Raw genomic sequence first — 25,985 nt, 5'->3', positions numbered from 1 at the left:
GGGGATTGGATTGGTGACTCGATTCATTGACCACATATAGTTCAACTCAAGACTCGTGACTAGACTTTACAGATTACTGACATACACACAGACTAGTGTCCTCAGTCTATTAGTCTCCACCAGCCGTTTCCGGGCAACGGATTTTAACACAGGAACTATATCAGTCTCATTGAATTACGCATTCCAAATATCACACATAAAGTCTTCTCTTCACAGCCGCAATCTTGCAACTAAATGTTTCCTTCATAGCCTCCCGTACAGAACTGCCAAACAACTGACCTTGTCTCTTGCTTATAACATCTCAGCACGGACCACGCAGAAACATTCCGTTTTTAGATACTGAGTCGACCCCAGGGTCATAGTGCGGTTGGAGGGATTAGATCAATTGAAATACAATGACATCGGGAATCGAACCCTCGACATTCCGGCTTGTAGCACTGTGTCTCAACCAAATACTCTACTGCGTGCCCCTGAATTACATTTATTGTCAGAACAATAGGAATGTAGCAACTTGACCATAAAGTGGTGGCATACGGGGGGGGGCTTTTCGCAAGAGAAGGGTCACCTTTATTAACTATGGGGGGGGGGGGCGTTATCTGGCACGCACACCTGTCTGATAGATAAAGGGCTGACGTATTAATCTCCGTCTCTTTGCATCCAGACACATTATTAACAAGGTTAAATCATGTGACACGGCTCTGAGGCTCCGGGCAGGAGATACAACTTGTGTTCCAACCCGACATGACTTCCAACGGCACACATTGCATCTCTGGTTTTGGTCACACGAACGCAACTCCGTGGGGCCGAGTCCTTCTTGAGAAGCCAATAGATGCTCAGCCATTGTATAAATTCCAAATATCTTATGGAACTCGAAGGAATCATTTGGGGGCACGCGGTAGCGTAGTTGGTTGAGGCACTATGCTAGAAGCTGGAAGGTCGCGGGTTCGATTCCCGATGAGGTCATTGGATTTGTCAATTGATCTAATCCTTTATGCCGCAATACGACCCTGGGGTCGAATCAGCCTCTAAGAGAAATGAGCACCAACAATCTTGGTGGGGGTAAATGGCGGCCGGCGCGTAAGGCTGACAACCTCACTGCCATCTGTGAGCCGACTGTCTAGAAAATGTGGGAGCCTCGCCGTCTCGCAAACCTATGGGCCTCCACGACCTGTTACAGGAATAGCCTTATCTTATGGGTGCATTAAGTATTAGTGTATTCGATGATCGCTAACTTCTGACATGTGAAGCCCTATGTTCTGGTAGAAGTTTGCCCACGTCTCGGAGGAAAGTATTACCTCCATCTTTAGGATCGAAGAATAGGCTACGTCGATCAGGCAATCAGCAATCAGGGCAAACAGAGAACTGAAACAGAAACAAGAAAGGTAAAGCCGTAGCACGGATTTGGGCTTGGGTGAGACGTCTGAGGCTGAAACGTCTGTGAATTTCCACCAGGCTATCCAATATCACTCCCTGATGATAGCACTTTTCGCAGTTACCGCCAAATGAACCCAAAACTCGCATTAGTGTATCCATTTTTCATGTTCACAATTTTTGGACACGTTCAGCCAATCCCTGGCTTAACTCAGTAATGCCCTATACTCCGCTAAAATATTTTACAGGTTACGTCGCTACATAGAGTGGGCAACCTTACGGAACAAAAGGTCTGCATGAAGAGTTCTATCTTCTCGGATATAATGCCGTTTAGTCTGCTGAAAATAAACCGACGTTTCGGAAAAGAGATCCTCCATCTTCAAGTTTGAACAACAAGCCAAGCAAGAAGCCAGTATGAAGTAGGTGGCAAGCAGAGCAGACATGTTCTCCCGAAACGTCATCTGAATTTTAATGGACACCAGATCACACTAAGGTCTATTTGTTCAACGAGATGTCCAGGACGGTAATTGTATTTACCACCGTGTGCCGACTATAGAATATAATAAATGTCCATTAATGTAAAAAAAAAAAAAAAAAGGTAAAGTTATCCCTGCAACAAACCGATACGGCTCACAGAATGCGGTGAGGTTGTCAGCCGGTCGCCTTTTATCCCCAGGAAAATTCCTGGTACTCGTTTCTGTTAGAGTCTGAGTTGATCAACGGGCCATAGTGCGGCTGGAAGGTTTAGGTCAACTGAAAAATCCAATTATCTCACCGGGAATGGAACCCACGATCGTCCGACTTGTAGCATAGTACCTCAACCAACTACGCTACCGCGTGTTCCACTTTCCAACGATGACATAACGATATACTCCACTATCCAATGATGGCGCACCCTCAAAAATGTTTCAAACACACAGTACAGAGGTTTCAATCTGAGAGGGGTAGGATATGTGTAATTACCAGGGCCCGGATTTTGATGACTTGAACATATTTAAAAAATGACCTATAAAATGACCGAAAAAATCCAGAAAAATGACCTAAAATATGACCCAAAAATGTAATATGCAGGGCCCGGATTTTGATGACCTGAAAATATTAAAAAATTGACCTATAAAATGACCGAAATAATCCAGAAAAATGACATAAAGGAGAAAAGAAAGAACACTTCGCTTCCATGTTATTCACATTTCAGAAAACATATGTAGAGAAATTCCCTAAAATGGCCAAAAATACCCTTAAAAGTCCAAAAATTTACCAAAAAATTACCCCCAAAATGAAAAAAATGACCTTAAACCTAAAAATGTCAAAAAATTATCTATAAAATTTACATTTCTGTAACCAGCAGCTCATATCCGAGATTTATATATTTAAGAGCATCGCATAAGATACAAGGAAAAAAAAGATGACATGTCATCAAAATCCCGGCCCTGGTAATTACAAATACTCTACGCCTGAACATGACGTCGGCCTGTCGCGGTGCTGTGAACGTCATTCAAACAATACATGCTGACCTGGCCCTGTGCGTAGGCCGGCTGGCCAAGACAAACGTAAACAGCTCGGCAGTTTACTCAGGCTTATTGCTTAAGTTTCCCATATTGTGTTTCCCCGGGGACAGTTGCGTGACGGGAAACACTCACGTGTTTGTACAGTAAAATCTTCAATCCAACGTGTGTCTCCAGCAACATCGTGAAGGATAAACATTAGTGGAGAGGCATAGGGGGGAAAGGGTACGTTCAGATTACGGTCTTCTGCATTCGGACACAGCATAGTCTCGTTCATGGATACCAAACTTCTAAATTAGAGCGCAAACCTCTCCCATAATCAGCCACATTTACAATCATCAAAGATATAACAGGATGATATTTTGTATGATCTGCCACTTTAACATTTGTGTAGCTTCTTTGTTATTGAAAGCAATTATACGAAACTCTCATGGATCATTCTACAGGCCTGGGAAATTTGTTTCTTGCCGTTGGCAACGTTGGACTTAGTAACAAGATGGCGTCACATATGACGGATCAGAAAGTGTCTGTTATCGAAACCTTGTATTGTTCTGGCTGCCCTTGTGTTGCTGTGGAGAGCCAATAACATCGAGAAATTTTTGTTCGTGTTGCACCACCAAGAGACACAATTTACCGGATCGTTAAACAGTCTGAAGGAGCAGAAAGCGTGTATGGCAAAGGTGCAAAGGGATGTAAATGTAACGCAGTTGTTCGTATGGAAGAATCTAAGTGCAGCACGGGAGGATAGTCCAAGAGACACTGTGAGAATTTAAGCATAGGAGACTGGGGTCTCTCCCAGCAGCGCGTGTGATGGCACAGCCAATTCTGATTTTTAGTTCAGTCTCCTGAGTGACGAATCTGTCCCTTCCCTGAAAGATATGGCGTTCCAATGAGTTCAATCTGGTTTCAACAAGATGTTGCCAGACCTCACACACCAACAATGACACACGTCGATTTCTTCATAACGTTTTCGAGGAGCGAATCCTTTCGAAAACGTATCCTGCGCTATTTGAGGAAGGGTTTTCATGGTCATCAACCTCACCGAGCTTAAACCCCTGTGATTATTTTCTGCACGGGAGCTGGAAGGATAGGATTTTTTTTTTCAGAAAATTCCGCATACAATTGCGGAAATGAAAACTGCCATCCTAGAAGACTGAAGCCATTTCTACAGAAACTCCGACCAAAATTCTGAACAATTTTGTTCTTCGTTTCGTTGAAATTCGTGATTTTCGATTATATCCCATGTAACATGTTTTAGTGTAATAAAGAAAGTCCTCAAATGTGTCGAACGATATCTGAAAATTTCATGCAATAACTAACTTCATGAAGCTGGGCCCCTCTTGAGAAGTCGCCAGTTGTGCAGCTACTCAAGAACTTCCCAGCATTTTATGGAACCCGAAGGTTCATTAGAGTATTCACAAGAGCCCTCTACTGCTCCCCATCCTGAGCCAGATCAATCCAGTTCATATCACCCATCCTATCTCGCTAAAATTCTTTTTAATATTATCCACCTACCTACGTCTTTGTCTTCCTAGTGATCATTCTGACTTTCGCACCAATATCCTATATGTATTCCTCTACTCCCCCATTCGTGCTATATTCCCTGCCCATCTCATCCTCCTTAATTTGATCATTCTACTTATACTCGGCGAAGAGAACAAGTTATGAAGCTTCTCATTATGAAGTTTTCTCCAACCTCCCGTCACTTCATCTCTCTTCAATACAAATATTCTCCTCAGAAAAGTATCATTCAATAGCGTTTAATAACAAAAAGTTCCACAAATAGTAATCTATCACATGATAAAGAGTATCCTCTGTTATCAATTTAGTCATGTGACCAGCGTTAGATAGTACCAATAAACATGCTACGTACAAAAGAGCTGCTAATTGTGCAAATGTGTGCATTAATTTTCCGCCTAAGGATGGTTCATTAGAGCCGAAACATATACTGAAAATAATAATAAAAAATATCAACGCAGCGTTAAGTGCTCTTAAGAGTTGTTCTGTGTGGTGGAGGTACATCAATAAGCTCTGTTAAATTATACAAACAAAATGCAACTTATAAAAACACCATAATGCACTTACTGTGAGATAACTACGCTCCACGCCAGGAGAAAACAAAGGGCAAAATTATTGTTATATACATATTCTTCTTACGTTTTTAAATAGCAGGCGATACGACAAGATATTCTGAGCTGAATGGTAGCAAGCATTCCGATAAATTTAACCCTCTCTTAATGACGACTTAGCGCAACTTCAGTTGTTCATGTTAAAAAATATATGAACTCTGCCACGTTACATCAATTTATCAGAAATTACTAGCAAAGCGAAAATTCTGAAGATGTGGAAAAAGGCTAAAACTTTGTATCCTCTCATATGACTAGGCCAGAAGCTCGCCACCACCTCCCACCCTACACCAACACCAAACACACCAGAAAAGCTAACTCATTTATAAAATATAAATACAAACCACTCCGTCCAGTGTGACATATAAGTTTTTACTGCGTTTAAACTTATCTCCCTTACATGTTTCGGTCCTTATGGGCCATCTTCAGAGGGAACATCATTACAAACTGGAAACTACCATCACAATACGTGTTTTGATTTAAAATACATACACTTATATCCTATAATGCACAGTACGCATAAAGTCGAACGTTTCACAATCACAGCAGCTTCCTGGTGTTGTAAAGCTTTAAGAAGTTTCTAGATGTTATTAAAAAACCTTTATTGTCAATAGTTAAAATTTTTTAAACCACGTAGGTTCGTGTTCGTGTCCGTACTCCTATCGTCCTTATTGTATGGGGCAGATTTTGTGCCGCCTGTCTATCTTGATGAGGAGGTTCTTGATGTCGTCCAGGGTTTGTTCGTGGCTTGCTGTGTTGTTTTAACGCAGTAAAAACTTACATGTCACATTGGACGGAGTGGTTTGTATTTATAATTCTTAGTGTGACGGACCAGAATGAAACAAATCAAATTCATTTATAAATTATTGAATTTTACAGAAGTCACAACTAATTGGCAATATGAAGGGGTTTAATTAATATATTTTAGTACATGGTGTAATTGCAACAAGGGGTGACACATGCATAAGAGTACTGATATTAAAAAATCGACAAACACCGAATATAAGAGGGAGAAAAGCTGTAAAATTAATAAACATTTAAGTCTGCAGTTAGATCTGGGCTGTGTGAAAAGATCTGTGCACCTCTGGGGCTTGTCAAATGCAGCGCCATAGTAATTATATATTTTCCAGGAACCCTTTTGCTATTATCCTTCCATCTACGCTTACGTCACCCAAATGGTCTCCTCCCTTGCGATATCTCGATGAAAACTTTTTTCGCGTCAGTAGTCCATCTCGTCTTCCTTGACGTAGTTACTGTGTTAATATTAGGTGCAGATGAACGCAAACTTGTCCCTGTGCTTGACTGTCGTGTCACGACGACGTATGTGGAAGTGGAGGTATAACTCCAAGCATTCTTAACCTCGTTGCCAGATGGCACCGGCCACTTTGCTCCGAGGAAAGAGTCCACTAGGTGGGTCCAAGAGCCGATATGGACGTTGCTGAGAAGCGAGAAATCCTCTGCCCCTCCCAGAAATATATTCGTACCTCCGATTCCTTCGCTATCCATCCTACAGCTTATCGCTATACCGACTGAGCTATCCCGGCTCCATGTCAGGTGCAGAGTACAATAGCGCAGTTTTGGGGTTCGAGGTCCTCACAGCAGGAACTATGCAAAGTGCTATTTTCTGAAATTTTATGTAGTATACCATGTATGCGAGATGTTTCCTCTGGAGACAAAACAAAGCGGAGGGGCGGATAGAAGTGCCCAGAAGACGAGGAAGAAGACGTAAGAAGATGCTGGATGACCTTGGGAACAGAAGAGGATATTTTAATTGAAGGAGAAAGCTTGATATCGCATTAAGTAGAGGAACTGTTTTGGAACAGACTGTGGACTTGTCGTCTGACAGATTACTGATGAATGAATGAACTCCGATGTTTCGCAAGAAAATGTTGCCTCCCTCTTCAGGGCTGAAGAATAAGCCAATGAAGCAGCCAAAAGCAAGCAGTTGTATGCTCAATAGCTTAAGCCAGAATATGGATGCAGTGTGTTCCTACGAAATGTTAGTGAAACTTTACCGGACTATACGGCGTTACGCCACAGAATACAGGAGGCTACTCTTCATGTAGTTCTTGTTTCACAATTTCCTTCCATCATACTCGTACTTCTGCTTTCTTCGTCCAATTTTTCTTAAGAGTAATTTGTTTTCAAACCCTACCATATATACCACCTGCCTTAACAACAAATGCCCCTGCATTTCGCTCAAAGAGTGCATTAATGTTGCATATGGTTCTCACAATAAACTGAGATTATCCACTAAACTGTAATAACCCGTTGGTCTTTAGACTGGAGATGCAATGTTTTATGTGAGGGGGGAACTGAATTGTTAAATTTCTTTACACAGCTTTACATGTAGTCCCCCGCCCTCCATGTAAAAGTGTCCCTCTAATCTAGCCCTCGCAAAGTTAAATCAACATTTCAGAATGTCAATATCACAATTGCCATCATATGCAGTAAAGTGCCTCCTCAACTCCTTTCCTCTACTCATGACAAAGTCCACTTCCTAAAGTTTTCCCTTGTTCACTTCCCTCCGCTTTACCTTCTTCACTTTGTAACGCTTTAACCTTTCTAAAGTGTAAATTCTACCAGAAAGACGAATGGAAACTTTCAAAGCAGTAAAAGTTTTCTTTCTTCCTCTCCCTTAAAATGGAGCCTATAATTATTCCCCCCCCCATTTCGCCTCTCTCTCTCTCTCTCTGTCTTCTTCAGACATCAAAAAGTTATTACATTATATACATTCTCTTGGTTCAGAGAAAGACAAATAGATGGAACTCAAGTACCAGGCATCTATGGAACATGTGAAATTATGACTTACAGATTACAGTCTTCTGGGAATGTGATGTCATGCAGTTTGGTAGACAGGTACACATGTTTCGGAGGAACACGCTGGCTCCACCTTCAGGGTAGAAGATATCGTCAAATGGTAGGATGACAGATGAATGATGAACTGGAGAGCGATTGGAAGAAAGTAATTGTTGCACAATCGAGGCACTTTCCCGGTATTTTCCTAGAGGGATTGAGGAAATCACACAAAACCTCAGTCCAGATAGCCGATGTCCGACCACGATTCGAAATGAGTATCTCACGAAAACGAGACGACGTCAATCGGCTCGAAAACCAAGAAAAGAATGGAGCTATACCTCCATTCCCCATACGCTTTAATGGTGTAGTGTTTAATTAAGCACAGGATCAAGTTCACGTTGAATTTTTACAGTCACGTTCAGTTACAATTTGCTAAAGGACCATTCGCAATCCGGACGAATGTTTCCCTGGGGTGAGATATGGCTACGCGGATATCCGGAGAATGTTCTCCAGCGGAGCCCGATAAAAGTCCCAATTATTACTTTAAGCAGGCTCTAGGTGCGTGCGAGCGCTACGTTACAGCACTCCGCACACATTTCACCAACTGTCGATGCCTCAGTCTTTCCCATTTTGACAGAAATATTCAGGAAAGTAAACTTCATAAAGCCGGTCACGGTAGCCGAGCGGTCTAAGGCATGTACTGTCTTCGCTCGCTTGGAAACCAGGATCGTGGGTTCGAATCCCACTCAGGGCATGGATGTTTAGTTTGTGTGTGTGCGTTTTTCTGTGTTTGTGTACAGGTAGAGGCCTTGCGACGAGCTGATCACCCGCCCAAGGAGCCCTACCAAACGTGTAAGATCTAGAAAAACCGAAGTGAACGGAGAAGTTCATGGAGGTAGGCCTAGGCCCACTGGGGCTGTAGTGCAAAAGAAAAAACTTAATAAAACAGAATGATAAAACAAACAATATGCTACGAGCCCACTTGGATCTATGTTCTCACACCGAAGACCATGCAGAGTATTTATTTTCTGGGATGCGATGCCGTGAAGTCTGAAAGAAGTTCACTGACGTTTCGGAGGAACATAGTGTTCCCATATTCAGCGTTAAAGAGTAAACGAGCACCAAGTTTGTTCTCTATATTTTACTGGATGCTTGACTGGCTTACTCTGCGGTCGTGGAGACAGTACGTTCCCTCGAAACGTCCGTTAACTTCTATCGCATTGCGCGGCGTCACAATCCATAAGATATTATTCCTCAGTATATTAACAAATCAGACTAGCTCCATAAAGCTGAATCATTCTTGAGAAGTCGCCAGTTGTGCAGCAACTCAAGAATTTCCCCAACATTTTATGGAACTCGAAAGTTCGTCGACGTGTTCACAAGAGCTTTTCCAATAGCTCCTATCCTGAGCCAGACAAATTTAGTTCATATCACCCCGTCCTATCTCTCTAAGACCCATTTTAATATTATCCTGCCACCTACGTCTGGGATGTCTAATGGTCTCTTTCCCTTTGGCTTTCGCACCAAAATCCTATCAGACTACTTTCCATAAATTGCATTCTAAGGTGTCTTCCCATATCTACTGAGTACCTATTAATATCGCTGTCACTATGTGTTCGTTAAATACTTCGATAAACGTGTAACGGATTTCCGTGAAACTTGATACTGGCTAGTTGAACTAAATTTTTTGTCGACAAATTCCAAGTTTGCTTTCAATCGGAAAACGATTATAGGTATTTTAGGTACAAATGCGTTTCTGCGCGTATATCGTTAACAATTTATCGGAGCTAAATTTTTCGAACAGAAGTTCTGGAGAGTTCCATCTTCTGGAACACAACGTCGTGGAGTCCGTTGAAAATCAACCAGCGTTTCGGAAGAACACGCTACCTCCGTCTTCTGCCTTCTAACTTGAAGACGCAGAAAACATATAAACTCAAGTAAACATCTATCAACTATATGACGTCACATCTCCACTTACATCTGTGAGAGCTTCAGATCTAACAAGGAAATATTTCTGCTTAATGCAGGTTCTGTTTCACAAACCTCTTACTCTTCTGATGGGAAAAAGAAAAGAAAGAAACACTTCATCTTCCTTGCATTTCTAGATGTATTATTCACTGTCTATAAGCTTCATACCTCTCCTGACTCAACCGTATCTGCCTGTAGTTGACACGGGTTCGTTTCTCTTTCGAAGTCTGATAAAAACATCCGCTTGTAATTGCACCAATTTTCGCTGGCATCATAAGAACTGGTCCAAAAACTTTTAACAGTATTGACTCTAACGTCATTAATCATTATCGAGTTTCAAAAAGTTTTTCTTTTCTTCCCCCAAGTCCGCGAGAACTACAAGGTCCTACAATCAGACCTATCGTTAGGTGTGTATGTAAGGCCTACCTTATGCCGCCGGAAAACTTTTAGCCATTCAGAACCAGCAAAGTTCTTCTTTCAATGTCTTTTAAAATTCCAGTTAAATCTTAAGTAAATACTTTAATTTAAACCGAACTACTATTACAAAAAACTAAGAATAAAACAATAAGGTCTTAAAGTTTCTGACGATGGCATATTGGACATTTAAAGCACTATGGTTGCTATATGTACCACCTGCTTTAACATATTGAAACTCTACATTCTGGACACAGACTACACTTCTGTGTTCCGTATGGCTCTCACAGTAACCTGCGACTGTTTCCCTAAACACCATTAACCGGTTGGTCGTTATAGAGGAGACGTGATGTGTTTCCTGTGAGGTACGAACTGCATTTATATATACGTAGTACTTCGCAGAAATTCGGCCTTTATATCCTGTGTGGAGGCAGGGTCAAATATCTCCACCGTAGCCCTTCGAGTCGTAGGAGGCGACGAAAAGGATATCTAGTGCCTGGGGGGTACAACCGGGGCAATCCGGTTTCTGGGGGTTATAAATATGGGGACCTGGTCATCTAGGTTGGGGAAGTCTCGAATCTGATACTGCAAATTGTGGTAATGATCCTCGCAGGACTCGGACCTGAGAATGACTGCACTGGCGAAGGCCAGCACCAATTGAAAACGATAGACCAATCCTCTCGTCAAAGAGGATGTTACATAAGGACTATAACCGTAAAAGTTCAGTTGGAAAATAAAATTACTGGTAGTGATTCTCAAATGGCTTGTTGCCAAGATGAACTGATTGTCGGTAAACCGCCAGTCTTAAAGTGACTCTAACTCGGCCTCTAAAGGGTTAATAGAATTACAGACTTTTTAAACATTTTCCACCCTTCTGTTTAAGCCAAACTGGGTAGGCTTTTACCTAAGGACGGAGGCAGAGCCCAGTCTCCGAAATGTTCTTAAAAGAAAACAGAACGACGGATAATATCCCAAAAGTCAATAATTATAAGAAGGAGACATTTATGATTTACTTATCTGTAAACTTTCTGGAAACTTGTTAATGAATATGAGGATCCGTCAGCACAAACACTGCATATGGTTAAATAAATCATACACAGTTGCTTTATTATACAAATGTTCGGTCTACTGGATATAATCAGGTCATTTTACATATACTGTTGCTTGACAGTATATACATTGGTCAATGCTTACAAATTTATGTACATATACAGAATGGCACAAGAGGAAAGAAATATATTCTGGGAGGTCGTAATATTGATCATTCTAAGCAAGAAAATGTATAGGCACATGTGTCCTATTCCGAATGGTTTCCGAGATAGAGCTGTTTCACTGTACACTGTACAGACGAGCAACACGCCATGTCCTCACACAAGTTGCAAAGTGTATTGACGTTGACGATGGAATTTTCGAAAATGTAATGCACTAGAAGAACAGAACTATAAGGCTTATTTTGGACTTTATCCATCATCTGGTATATATAAGACAAAAAGAAACACGTTTCGGAGACTGAATCTGTATCCATCCTCAGGTGGATGGGGCAGGATAGACCCACTCAGTTGGGCCCGTTAGAAAGAGCTAGTCTCAATCACTGTACCAGCTCTTTCTAACGGACCCAACTGAGTAGGTCTATCCTGCCCCATCCACCTGAGGACGGAGACAGATCCAGTCTCCGAAACGTTGTGGTTTTTTGTCTTATATATACCAGATGGATAAAGTCCAAAAGGAGCCTCATAGTTCTGTACAGCATACACCATCGTCAGAATCCTTTAAAGTCTACTAGATGAAATGTATCAACTTTGTCACTTGAATATTAAATACCGGCATTAGAGACACAACGTAATATATCTTTCCTATCAACAATTTTGGAACGGTACAATGAAATAGCTCTATCTCGGAAACCGTTCGGACTAGGACACATGTATATATAATTTTATTTTTGCTTAGAATGACCAATATTATGACCTCCCAAAATACTGAACTTTCCTCCTGGGACACCCTGTGTATATTACATAGTTACTGGGCCAACTACGCTGACTATAAGGACAGAGTTGCTTTGTTGCGTTTTGTTAAAAGTTTTTTTTTTCTCGTACTATAATTTTAAATTACGGATGCATAGAAGGTTTGCCCCCTTCATGCTCTTTCCATGGAACCATCAGTTAAAAAAAAATACACAGATTTTTGTATAATAATAAATGTTCATTGTTGTGACCCCTGCTCAATTTCTTTTACATGACTGGTGTCATTTTATGCAAGTTTTACGACGTAAGTTCTCTGTATATTTTCTTGATCGATCTCTTCCGTTTTCAAACGGATATTCGACACTTGTAGATGGGACCTGTTCCATTCTTTTGTCATTAGTATTTAGCTCGTCGCAATGCCGCTTGAATTATCCCGGTTCCACTGAACACTTATACCAACATTATCTGACAAAACGGAGATTTTCATAACTTGAAAATTCGTTCATCCATCCGTATGAGAGCCGCTCTGTAGGTACGGGGGCATGGAAATGGCTGGTGTTTGAAACATCTTCATAAAATGATGATAAACTGAATTAAATTAGGATGGCTTGTGTTAGAATTACTTAACTAATTCCAATGAGCATAGTTTTGCTAAAATACTTTATTGTGTGAAAGTAAAATAGATCGTAACACTTCTGTGAAAGAAAAAAAAATTTTAATCCTCTGAAGCAAGTTCATCTAAATAATATTTATAAATTCAGTTCGTACCTCACAGAGAATATACTATTTCTCCACTACAAAGGCCAGCGGAAATAATCGCTGTTTATATCGAGAAAGATTCGAGTCCTACAAGTGAATTCTCTTCGCAAAATTCTCTGTATTTTAAAGCTAAACCAGGCTGTACATTGAAAGCAATGTGCTCTAACAGGTTAACATTTGCCAAAGTAAACAGTTATTCAGGAGTGGAAGAAAGAAACAAAAAAAAATAATCGCAGCAAATCTAGGCATTTCAAAATGGACGTGTATATATTTATAAGACTGAATTTATATAAAAAAAGAAATATTTGTTCTTCTACCGAAATATGCTTGTTCTTCTTGACAGATCCATAATATGCAGTAACTAAAACTTTAGAAAAGGAATAACGCTCATATTAAGAAATTAAATTTCACTCATGTAACTTAAAAAAAAGGAATTAGTTACAAATGATGATTAAAATCATATTAAAAAATCTCCGGCCGCTTTACGCCCAAAGAAAGAGCCCCCCCTACCAATTGAATAGGAAGATGGGTGGGCCCCAGAGCCGGTCTGGACGACGTGGAGAAAAGAGAATTCTTGACCTTACCGGGACTCGAACTCCGACTCCTCGGTAGTCCAGACGGTCCAGACCGTAGCCAGTCGCTATACCGACCGATACCAAGGGCGACCAGAGCCCTTAACAATTCTCTTAGCCGCTCTGCCGTTGCTTCATGCGTACATACGGACGGACGGACCGATATTACTAGGCACTCGGTAGGCCTAAAGCGAAGCTGGCCTATAGAAACGGTGTGCATCGTTAACTGACATTAAGGAGGGTACCACTAGCGACAAAAGTTTAACCAATGACAGAAAATTCTTAAAGAAAGTAAGCACAGCCCATGGCCGCGCCATAGCTCAAGCGGTTAGTCGCTGGCTTCCCACCGCGGCGGCCCGGGTAAGATCCCACGTCTGGTCAAGTGGGATTTGTGGTGGACAAAGTGGCGCTGGAGCTGGTTTTCTCCGAGTACTTCGGTTTCCCCTGACAATTTTCATTCCACCAAATTCTCCATCATCATAATCACCCGGGCAGGCTACAATAGGACAATCAGAGGCCGCCGTACCGAGTGGACCCAGTTTGACTCCACCCCCCCTTTAAGCGAATTAAAAAAAAAATAAGTACAGCACATACACAATATATAGTAATATACGACATGATAAATAAACATCTGAAGATATTAGACGTGTAAAACCCCATCGAAATGAAACGATATCAGTAAATGAAATAGATTAGTCTGACTTGCAGCTCTATTTTTATTTAAAAGAAATACTTTCATTCTCTTATTTAGAAAATTAAATTCTATGAAATATTTAACTCGTATTTTTTGAACAGTGATTATTTCTTATTTAAACTCATTCTGACACTATTTTAAATTAATACTTAAAATTACAGACCCGGGATAGCATTGTCGGTATAGCGACTGGCTACGGGCTAGATGACCGAGGGGTCGGAATTCGAATCCGGTAGGGTCAAGAATGTTCTCTTCTCCATGATGTCCAGACCTTCTATCCAGTGGGTATTGGGGGCCCATTCCCCGGGGGTAAAGCGGCAGGGGCGTAAAGCTGATCATTCACCTCCAGCTAGTGTCGAAGTCAAGAAAGTGTGGATCTATACATCCACTCCCCCATACGCCTTCATGGCGCAGTGTTTCATTAGCTAAACACAGGGACAACATTAACTTTTACTTAAAATTACATCTGACACCGACTTCAAAAATCTGAATCGTGAAAAAGTGGCTCTTATCAGAAATGTAAAACTTAAAAAAAAAAATGTTCCCAACATAGAGCTCAAAACAGAGATAAAAGTATATATAAAGTTGTGGCGCACTGCAAATCAGTACCGACGGGTAAAACACTGTGTATTTTGTACCCATGCGATGGTAATGTGTACTGTACTTCGAAATATCCTAAAGTGAAAAGTAAATTTTTCGTGGTTGTACTGTCGTTTTATGAATAAAAAAACATTAACTGACTAAATAACTGCATACTTCAATGCAAGCTCATTCTGATTAATTTGGTAGACTAATTTTAAATTAATAATAACAATATACACAGAATATCTTACAAAACTTAAGACTGCAAACGAATTCTAAAATTATATGCATATGAATCATTTTCTAGTTTTACTCATTTCAGGTTCTAAAATTTAGTTCTAATTTCATGTAGCACCAAAAAACATTAATTTACTGTGACACTGTAATAGACGCATTTGAACCTTTTAAGGAGCTTCACATTTTGGAATCCTCCTTTACGGTCTCAGTACATGCATAGCAATTCGGATATCATGTTGTTTATAGCATGCGTACATACCTCTCTTAAACAATTATTTCCAAGACGCCATTAACTGAAATCCGTCTACATATTCAGTAAGGAACAGAATCCGTGAAGTTTAAGGAGTACCATTTAGGTTATTATTTTTGAGTCGTGCTTGATACCAAGTACCAATGACCTAAACCAGCACGCGGTTAACCAGCAAGAAGACATGCGTAACTGTTGACATTTCGTTTCGTTCGCCCCATCTTATTCCAGCTGAAAATTAGCGCATGCGTGATTGTTTCATATTACTGGACATTTGTACTGCGCACTATTATTGGGTAAATTCATGAAACTAATCTGTACGACACTTTTGCATTTACAACGAAGCTACTAACAATGTCATAACTCTGCCATCTCTTATGAATACCTGTTACTTTAGTCGATAGTCCTTATCGATACTCGGTAGTATATGAAATACCTGTTAACGAGTTCTGTCCAGTTCAGGCACTTGGAAAAAAAAACGAAGCAGACCAAATACAGTCAAAAGGCATGAGTTCTTTATAGAATGATGTTAAGAAGTGAGTACAACCCAAAAACGTTTATTTTACGTACATCCCTGAATGGGATATGCATGTCACTCTTGTGCAGATTGTAATCTTCAGGGTACTTGAGAGAGGGGTAGCAGGTTCCTCAAAAAGTTGGTACCTGTTTACCGCCAAATTACATGCATGAACTCAATAAACTTAATAACCCATTAATGATTTTATATATGTGAGTTTTGACAGAAAATTTTAAATGTAATATAGAAATTCGCTGAAATTTGAACTCAAAAAGTACTTTGGTCGTCATTGGCCGCAGGACTATCACTGCATCAGGCTTGAAATCATGAAAACAAAACAGCATAACCACACCGAACCAGTATATGTAAAACATTTCACTTACCTTATATAAAGACTCTGTAGAATGTGGTTCTTATTTATCTTATTTATGTTATTTATTTGCTCTAGTCCTTTATTCTCTAGCACTGATAACCTGAAATGCTGTCAACAGTTGGACTTCGTTCATTGCAACAGATGTAGCGCACAGAAAAGTGTTCTATTTTAAACTTGACTTAAACTTACTTGATTTTTAAGAACTGCATTTATATAGCTACAAAACGTGAACAATTCCATTATTTTGCCAGTTCAGTCAAATGTTTTCGGCTCAAATTGGGTATCCATATTTCGCTCCAGTACTTGATAGAAGATCGAAGTTGCGCCATCTTCGAGCTGCATTGCGAACTATAGTCGATAACGGTCGATAAAGCTGTGGCACTGAAAGCTATGACCCCTATGCCCGCTATGACTGAAATGTCGAATAATCAGATTTCCATTTGGCTTAGTATTTTTAAGTGGTATTTTTAAGGCGTTTTTCACCAGTTTTGCTGAATGTTGACAGGCGTATTCTTTTAGAAGATATGACGTATCTTATAACCGTAATCGGTTTGTAATTGTATATGTACAGAAAAGAATCGTGCACATGTAATTTCCCATTCAGTGTTCATGCCTTTTTTGTTTCACCTAGGAATTGCTGACGTTTTGTGTCGATAAAGCTGGTCCCCATAGGCTGCCGGTAGCACCCAAGCGGTCGCCAATTCAGTCTCACACTAACCACATTGTTGCTTAACTTCCCGTGTGGGCCGGGAGGCGTAGAAGGTGGCACAGGGTCCTGGTTGGTAGAGAGTAGGTTTTAAAGGAAATGGGAGGGAAGAAAAGTTGGGAACGGTGTATCCTAGGAGGGAGAAGAGCCGAAAACGTGATTGATTGTCCACAGTTGGAGGAAGTAAGCCTGCTTCAGTTATTTCCCACACTGGCATGGGTTTTGTAGGATGAATGTGGCTGTGGCATCCTTTGCTATTGGATGATCTCTCTGTCAGAACTTAACTGGTAGTCCTTTTCTCTATTAAAGTTCTGGTATAAGCTGACTGTTATGGCTGGTTGTTTCAGTGTTCTGCCACTGCTGTTTGTACTGGATGGTAGAGCCACTGATCTGGCTGAAGTTTCTTTGTGCATTCTTCAGTAACTCTACTGAGCTGAGGAATGTAGATGGCTCCACATTAGCTAGTGAACATGTAGACCCCAACAGCAACACCCTGAAAGTCCTTGACTGGCCTGAGAATGCTGTGTCTCTCAGGTAGTGGTAGATGTTTTGCATTAGTATTCTGCCAACATTCAATTGCTTCTGTAGAAGTGCTGTGCTGATGAGTTTCTGTTTCCTGTTTGTCTCCCTTAATCTTCCCTTTCAGTCTTTTGATTTGTATTTTGGAGGTGCCTAGTTCAAATATAAACTGGGGCACCGACTGTACTGACAAAGTTTCTTTCCAGTTTGTGTTAGTTCCTTCAGATAAATGCCAAAAACAGTGAATCAGACTATACCATTACCACTTTATATTCCATTTATACATCCTATATAATCCATTATCATACTACCATTTGTTACTCTATAATCAGAGATACTGACAATGTCATTAAATATACAGAATGAATCAAGATCAAAATACTTACTCATTACATTAATTAATATTCTATTTTATTTTGTTTTTAGGTATATCTGCCAAGACACAGGTATTGTTCTGCCTCCTGTTCATAGCATGGCACTTGGACCTGTTTGTAAATTTAACCTCACCATATTTGTCGCTTCTAAGTATTGCTTGCGTTTCAGGTGAGTACAGTGCTACTTGAGTATGAGTTTAGCCTTCTGAAGCACAGTGGTAACAATGTATATCAACTGCTTTAACAATTACNCTGTTTGTCTCCCTTAATCTTCCCTTTCAGTCTTTTGATTTGTATTTTGGAGGTGCCTAGTTCAAATATAAACTGGGGCACCGACTGTACTGACAAAGTTTCTTTCCAGTTTGTGTTAGTTCCTTCAGATAAATGCCAAAAACAGTGAATCAGACTATACCATAATCACTTTATATTCCATTTATACATCCTATATAATCCATTATCATACTACCATTTGTTACTCTATAATCAGAGATACTGACAATGTCATTAAATATACAGAATGAATCAAGATCAAAATACTTACTCATTACATTAATTAATATTCTATTTTATTTTGTTTTTAGGTATATCTGCCAAGACACAGGTATTGTTCTGCCTCCTGTTCATAGCATGGCACTTGGACCTGTTTGTAAATTTAACCTCACCATATTTGTCGCTTCTAAGTATTGCTTGCGTTTCAGGTGAGTACAGTGCTACCTGAGTATGAGTTTAGCCCTCTGAAGCACAGTGGTAACAATGTATATCAACTGCTTCAACAATTACAAACTATGTGTTCTGCCCACACAGTGTATTCATGGATTTGTAGGATTATCACATTAAACAATTATTTCCCTTAACAGAATTAACTAAGTGATCACTGTAACGGAGATGCTGTTCTGTGTGAGGTGAGAACTGTATTTGAAGAACAATTTAGATTATCCAGGATGTGGCACTGTATTGACTTCATGTAGATGGTGTCACATATTGCCATGGAAGCCAGAGTACATTATTCGTATGAATTCCAGGCTTCAGAGGTTTGACTGGGGAGGGAGTCGATCAATCTCTGCCTCATAAATTACTTTTCATTCTTCCTGCACACTCTTAATGTTCAAGGTACATAAACGGGAGTTGTAAATTTGGAGGCATTGTGGCACATTTTAGAGTTACTGTGTATTAGACCTTGCAAATGTGATCAGTAGCAGGAACTGGAAATCCCAGGCGTTTTCTTTTGACCCAGATATTGGGGGGGAATCAGAATTAATAAAAGAAGGAAATAAAACAATAATAATTAGTAAAAATATTTTAAAAATATATCTTTCCATTCTGAACACTAGCACAATCATTAGAAATCCTCTTAACTGACTTAAATATAAGTTTGTGAGCAAATTTTCTGCACTTACTGTGCCTGTAAGTTTGTAATTCCTCTATTTTTTATTCCATAATGAGCATTTTGGATTCTGAACTTAACCATTCATTGTTAGCAAGCAATGGCTAGTGAACACTATAACAGACTGAGAAGACCTAGTGTCCTACAATGATTTGTGGAGTGTGTAGTGAAAGCATAATCCTTACTTGTAGTTATGAGTTGTAAGAATGCAGTATATCAAATTACTGATCAAAACCCCACCTTTAGTCACTAAAATCTTGAAAATATCTACACTAAAAATGTAATAACAGAAAGAAAAATAAAGACAGACTCGTGAGACTTTGAGTTCTCACAGTGATGGCTATGAAAAGTACCTTCTGGGATGCGACACCTAGTTGTCTGGTAGATGTTTACAGACATTTCAGAGGAATGTACTGCTACTACAGGAGTCGATGAATCAGCCAACTTAGTGGTGGCTACTTCCTTGGCTTACTCTTCAGCCCAGGAAATGATGGCGGTATGTTCTTCTGATATGCGGATCAATTTATACCAGACCCTACACCATGACATCCCAGATGATATGATGATATTATTATTTGAGGATAGACTCTTTCATTTAACTTAAAGTTACTAGCAGTAAGGCGATATCAGATCAGTTTACTGAGCTACCATCATTCATATTACATACTTGTAATGGCTAAAATATTGTCGTGTTGGGTGTGTCATGCAACAAATAACTTCACGTGGGTCTCGGATTTAGCGACTCTATATTGGACACTCACACTTATACACCATACAATTATTTTCACTTGTGGTATCACATGAATTCTGTGATGTCTTGACTAGGTTCCAACTGCATTGTATGAAGGCTAATTAGCTCTGTGGTGGTCGTAGCTCTGTCGCTCTCGGCTTATGTAGGTGTTCTGCGGACCAGATAAAGGACACCATTCGCCAAGGTTCGATCTCACGTGTTCGGCAATCCGTTGCTTCGGGAACGCTCTTTACACGCTGGTAACGAGTTTCGTCTCGTCTGCGGACCAGATAAAGGACACCATTCGCCAAGGTTCGATCTCACATGTTCGGCAATCCGTTGCTTCGAGAACGCTCTTTACACGCTGGTAACGAGTTTCGTCTCATCCGCTGTTACTCAACAGCCTTCATCGCTACGATTTATCACTGTGGGATCTCCACAATTTCCATTGTAGCTGTTGCGTGGTGATGGATGTAAGATAGCTCGTCACAATATTATTAAAATTTTTGCATATCTATACAACAGAAATTAAGCTAAGAATCTAAATAATTAAGTAGGTAGGCATTAGACTGCAATTTAAAGGGAAAACAGATATGGAACAACACAGACAAGATGGTATGGTGAGGTACTGGAAGACATCAAGAAGGGAGGGACCATTGACCTGTAGAGAATGGAAATGATACTATAAGAACTTTGGGTAGCTGAATATTGTTGTGATTGAAACCCAATGCCAGGGTTCAGTTCTCAGCCAAGATGTTTCTGTTTGCAGTCACACCCAGACCAGCTATCAGGTCTATCATCTAGTGGGTACTGGTGGCTCTTCCCGAGATGTAAACCAACTGGAGTCTTAAACTAACCATGCACCTCCATCTAGGAAGTGTGGATCTGACCTCCATACTTAAATATTTACATTTATGGTTTATTCAGTGACAATGCTACTGTTTCAGCCTATATACACTGTAAAATTATAGGATGATAGTGAATTGGATATAATGCCGCCTAAGTTGAAGTACTAACCCAGTATATGCAAAAATGGAGTGATAAAAACCATAAAAATCAGGTCAGGATAGTGCTACTGCTCAAGTCAAGTTGCTCAGGACCTCCATACTTCCTATACATCTTCACAAGGTAGCTCTACCTTGTAATACTTATCATCACTGATCTGCTTACTAACTTATGCAGTTAATATTGCTGAATTCTGTTATGAAAACATATGAACCTATATTGTATTTAATTAATACTATCAATTATGGTAAAGTTGCCCCTGTGCTTAACTAATTAAGCACTACGCCATGAAGATGTATGGGGGAGTATATGTATAGAACTGCATTTTCTTGACCTTGGCACTAGTTGCCAGTGAGTGGTCAGCTTCACGCCGTGGCCGCTTTACCCCCGAGGAAGGAGCCCCTGGTACCCATTGGCTAGGAGGCTGGGTGGACCCAAGAGCTGGTCTGGACAACTTGGGGAACAGAAAATTCTTGACCCCTACCGGAACTCAAATTCCAACCCTTCAGTTGTCCAGCCTGTAGCCAGTTGCTATACCGACTATGCTATCCTGGCTCCTAATACAATGCAATTACATGTAATATATTTTCAACATATTTTGACTGTTAAGGGCCTATCATCAGGGGCATAATTTACATCAATGATTTAGTTAAATTACTCATTGTTTTCACATAATTATTCTATCTCATACGTTTTACAATCAACAAGAATCAAGTATCATATTCTAATTAGTCATTTAAGGGTCAAACATGTTGAGCTGTTGAAAATATATTCCACTGTATGGTATTTATCAGATATGGTACAATGTATTATGATGGTATTGAAACTAATGTGAAAACACTTGATTCTCCATGAGCCATTTAAACTGACCTATGTACTAGATTTGCGGTTTCTGTAGCGAAAAATCATAGAATCTAGCCTTCTGGGTTTTGACATTGAGCAGTCTAGTACGTGGATACTAACTGGCTCCACCTTCAATTGTGAAGATGGAACTAGCATGTTCACCTACAACATTGGTTCCCACTTATATATACAGTCTGATGGTCATATTCCCAGATCTGTGAGGTACATGAATTATGTGGTCTATCAAAGAAGTGTGAAAAATATCCTTTTGTTCTAAGTACTTAAGACACTATTGAGTCTGAAAAAATAACTTACCTCACTGCATTTTCATTCTTAAAATGGTTGTGCCAATTTTGATCCTGACTCATCATCAGATAAGAATACAACTGGTCGTTGTCATAAGTACAACACTAAATTAAATACCTCGTACATTACTAAATTTATTATTCATGACATGCAACAATATTTTTGCTGTGAACAGTATAGTACCCCATCACTGTTTTCAGCTATTCAGGTTAATTACTCCTGCATTTCCCCATCCTCCTGAGCCCCCCAAAGGGTAACCAAACTCTGCTACAAACAAGTGACATGACCCAATTCTGACTCACGAGCCACATCAACTCTTCTAAACTGTTTTGTGTGGCTTACCTGTCATGAGGAAAGCATGTACATAAACAGCAAGCTATCCGGTCCATGTCTGTAAATGTACGTGGCTCCCAAGCTTATGAAAATTATCACACGAGCACTGATGCTCTGTAAGTTTGGTTACCCCTGCTATATATAATATACTTTGGCATGTGTTGGGAGAGATGGACAAGGAAATAAAAACAATTTCCATCGTACCATTTTATGCTACTTAGTATCTGTACATTCAGAATGAATTATAGACATTAAACAGTGTTAACTGAAATTGTGTACATACAAAAAATTAAAATTAGGCAACCATAATCACATGGTTTACTATCACATATCATTACAGTATGTACACTAATATCATGGCCACCACTCAGTTACAACAGGCTCTCCTAGTAACCATTGGTCACAAGTTAATTTCTTTAAGGGGAACAGAGACCAAGTTCGCTGCACTGCATTGTATGAACAAAATGCACTGTAACTCCTTCACAGCTTACTTTACAGCCGTATTGCATTACATTATGTTCTTAACAGTGTCATGCTAAGAAAATTAGGTAAGCAGAGAAGGGGTACAAAAACAACTGTAAAGATAAGAAACCAAACAGGAAACAGTTCTAAAGTGTTCTGATGGTACATGTATGTGTACATTACATTTACAATTGCTGGTTTCCTGGATTTTTTCACAATCTGATATTTCTGAAAACAACAACACAGCTTTTAGGAGCTGGATCTTCTTCTGAAATGTTTCTGGTGATGTTTGCTTTTTGTAGTGTTTTCTTACTTCTTGGTTCTCAGATGAAAGACCTGGGTTTCGCGGACTTCACTATTGCAAGGTAATTTGTAGAGATTATTTATGACGGGTATTCTATAAATGTTTTTCCGTCAACCACTGGCAATTCTCTTATACTTTCCAGTCACTACATCAGTCCACTTTGGTTCAACTGAAGTTTGTTCACTAACGATTTCACATAAACTTTCTGTTGATATCACCTCTTTCACTGACGGTCTTATGGCTCTTGCTGAAGAATCATTTAACTCTTTATATAACAGCTTGATTATGAATTTAGATGAATTCAACTCTAGTAAAGTTTCTTTTAACTGGCTTTCTAACATGACACAATTATCACTATGATACTGCATAGTTTGGTACACACATTTGAAAGAACCTCCGCACTCCATTATCGGGATAGAATTGTAAGCCACATGGGGAAATAACTGGTATGGATTGGGGGGGGGGAGAACTGAACTGGGAATCTGGTGTCATAGCCCAGGGCTTAGTCCTTTATTTCCTCTATCAGCACCATATTTTTCCTGTGCTGCTTACTTTTCCACCCTGAAGAAGTAGGCAGCAGGTTCCTCTAAAATATTCACATCTTTCCATCAAAGTAAGTGTCACATCTGAGAAGACTGTAATCTTGAGGTATCTCTCTTTGAAGGATATGGTATCTGAGATTATCTTGACAGACATGTTCTGCCATCTTGTTAACAGTTAATTCATGGCTTTTCAGCACTATAAGAGATAAGTCACCATGGAGACAGTCTAACAGAAGGTTTCATTAAATACAAACCAGCATGGAAGATTTAACTCCTTATGCTGACAGGTGGCCCTCTTGATTGTAACATATTTAGAGACACTACAATATGTAAATAATTTTAATATCAAAAAGAAAACTGATACCAGAAATTAATATGAGCAATTACAGGCAAACATATGACAGATGTCACAGAAATAATTTAGACCTTCTTCCACAAATATTTTGTTTTGTATGCTGAGGAAGTAGGTTATAAGAAGTTAATTTCTATTTTGAGAAATGTAAGTACTGTTCTAGTAAAAACAGATAAATTGAACATATATATCAGGGTCTCAGGTATTTCCAAAATATACATACAACAGAACAAAAGAGAGGCCCCCTTGTGTCCTTCTTTAGAAACCTGGCTATATTTCAATCCTTTAAGGCCAAGTGGTTATTGAATGTACTACCTGTTTGCAAAACTCTGCGTTTTGCCCACAGAATATATGTTTCTTACATGATTCTTAACATAAACAGTGAATATACCCCAAGCAGCACTACTTGGCTGGTATGTGTAATGGTGATACAATATGTTTCTTGCAAGGTAGCAACCAAACTTTTATATCTTATTTAGATGAATTCCACGCTTCAAAGTATTAAGACTATCTGGGAAATGTACCTAGTCAGACATGTCGAATTTCTGCTTGCCCTGTCCTTATGCACAAGAGTCAGAATCACAACTGGTACACAGGTTAACAAGGACAGTACAATCTACCTGGAAATTCATATAAGCACTTATCAAGTATGTGAATCTTTTGTCTATACATTTACCTTACCTGCCGTAACAAAAATTAATTATCTGACAATCTGTATTAGTCAAGTAAAGAATGTGTGAATGATATGAATTTATGGGGAAATCATGTAATGCTGTAAATACGAGTATAATCTTAATTCCAATCACTACTTCACAGTTACACATCACAACATTGATAATGTTATACTGTTTCCCTTTGAAAGTAATACAGAAGTTCAATGTAGTAATGCTTTCTGAAATTCATTTATTTATTTTTGTCTTCATTTCTGTTATATTCTTATTTTATAGATAACACTATCATGCCTTAATATAATTATTACATAACCTATTCATTATATTATTGATATTACTGTATGATTATGATTTCTTTATAAATTAAAACACAAGGAAAATCTGTTTCTTTCACACACAGTCTCTTTAGAACCAACAGCTGTTTCCTTGACCTGCAATGGTTCAATCACAAATTGAGGCACTCACGCTGTAGATGACTCAACTGATCAAACGTAACAATTAAGATTACTACAGTTACCTGAATGTTGATTGTTGACAGATCTGCTAATCATCAGTTGAAATCTACTAGTAACTATTACACAGTCAGGAAATGCCAAATAATATTGACATGTTTTAGACTAAAGACATCTACTGTATATTAAAATATTTCTCATGTTATTTAAATCCCTAAATTCTAATATTTGAATAAACCACAACTTGAAGAGCTAAGAGAAGCATGAAGGAAGGGACTATCTGGTGATCATGAAGTCAACTGTGTAAGTTTCCCATTCTAAATGATGACAATTTTACAAATTATATTAACACTTCCCAAGATAAAATGTTAAGAATTAGTGTATTAATTCCATTCTTACCTAACATTTAAACAATACAGTGTGCAAACATGTTTTTAACCTTCCTCATTTGTAAGAAAAGAATTAACTGGAATGTTATTAATGTGTTTCCCTGGATTTCAGGTATCAAATCTGTTTTTGAAATCAGCATTCTTGCATTCTAAAGTCTAAACCTCTGTGACCAACACTTCTCAAAAACAGGAAAGCTGGTGACATGATAAATATAAGTAACTACATACATTGCAATTAGTGTTCAGAACTTTTCAAGGACAAATAACTGAACATGAAATTAGAATTTTCCATACTGCTGTTCTAAAATATTTTTGAAGGTATGGTCTTTCTGTACAATATTTTTATCTTACAAAGATATTTCTCCAGAGCAGCTGAGACTAGTAATTTAAAAAGGGAATTTTAAAAGTAAGACATAATCAAAGGATTTCAGAAAGTGATAGTAGTAGAAAGTAGAAACATCACCAGACAAAAAGAAGCACTGCAGTAT

The 25,985-nt window shown here is 39.2% G+C and overlaps 2 protein-coding genes across 4 annotated transcripts in view; one reads left to right on the top strand and one right to left on the bottom strand.

Moving 5' to 3' along the window:
• Positions 1-15,445, bottom strand: part of LOC111870377 — a 206,653-nt gene extending 191,208 nt beyond the window's left edge. For 2 of the 3 annotated variants that reach the window (XR_004513653.1, XM_023862611.2), the window contains exon 1: positions 15,248-15,445. The gene's annotated coding sequence lies outside the window, so the exon portion shown is untranslated. Of the gene's footprint in view, positions 1-1,295; positions 1,354-15,247 lie in introns of those variants that run through there. The other variant, XM_023862612.2, reaches the window with a different exon arrangement.
• Positions 15,446-15,756: 311 nt separating this feature from the next.
• On the top strand, positions 15,757-20,689 carry LOC117282782. The gene is made up of 5 exons (XM_033753818.1): positions 15,757-15,771; positions 17,179-17,365; positions 17,777-17,893; positions 18,306-18,422; positions 20,608-20,689. Exons 1-5 carry the CDS (start codon positions 15,759-15,761, stop codon positions 20,687-20,689), a joined length of 516 nt encoding a protein of 171 aa, XP_033609709.1. The 5' UTR covers positions 15,757-15,758.
• The last annotated feature ends 5,296 nt before the right edge of the window (positions 20,690-25,985 follow it).

This window comes from Cryptotermes secundus, unplaced genomic scaffold, assembly GCF_002891405.2.
Source record: "Cryptotermes secundus unplaced genomic scaffold, Csec_1.0 scaffold938, whole genome shotgun sequence".
NCBI lineage: Eukaryota > Metazoa > Arthropoda > Insecta > Blattodea > Kalotermitidae > Cryptotermes > Cryptotermes secundus.
Note: the sequence above shows the minus strand (reverse complement) of the source record. Positions and strands in the feature narration are given on the sequence as shown.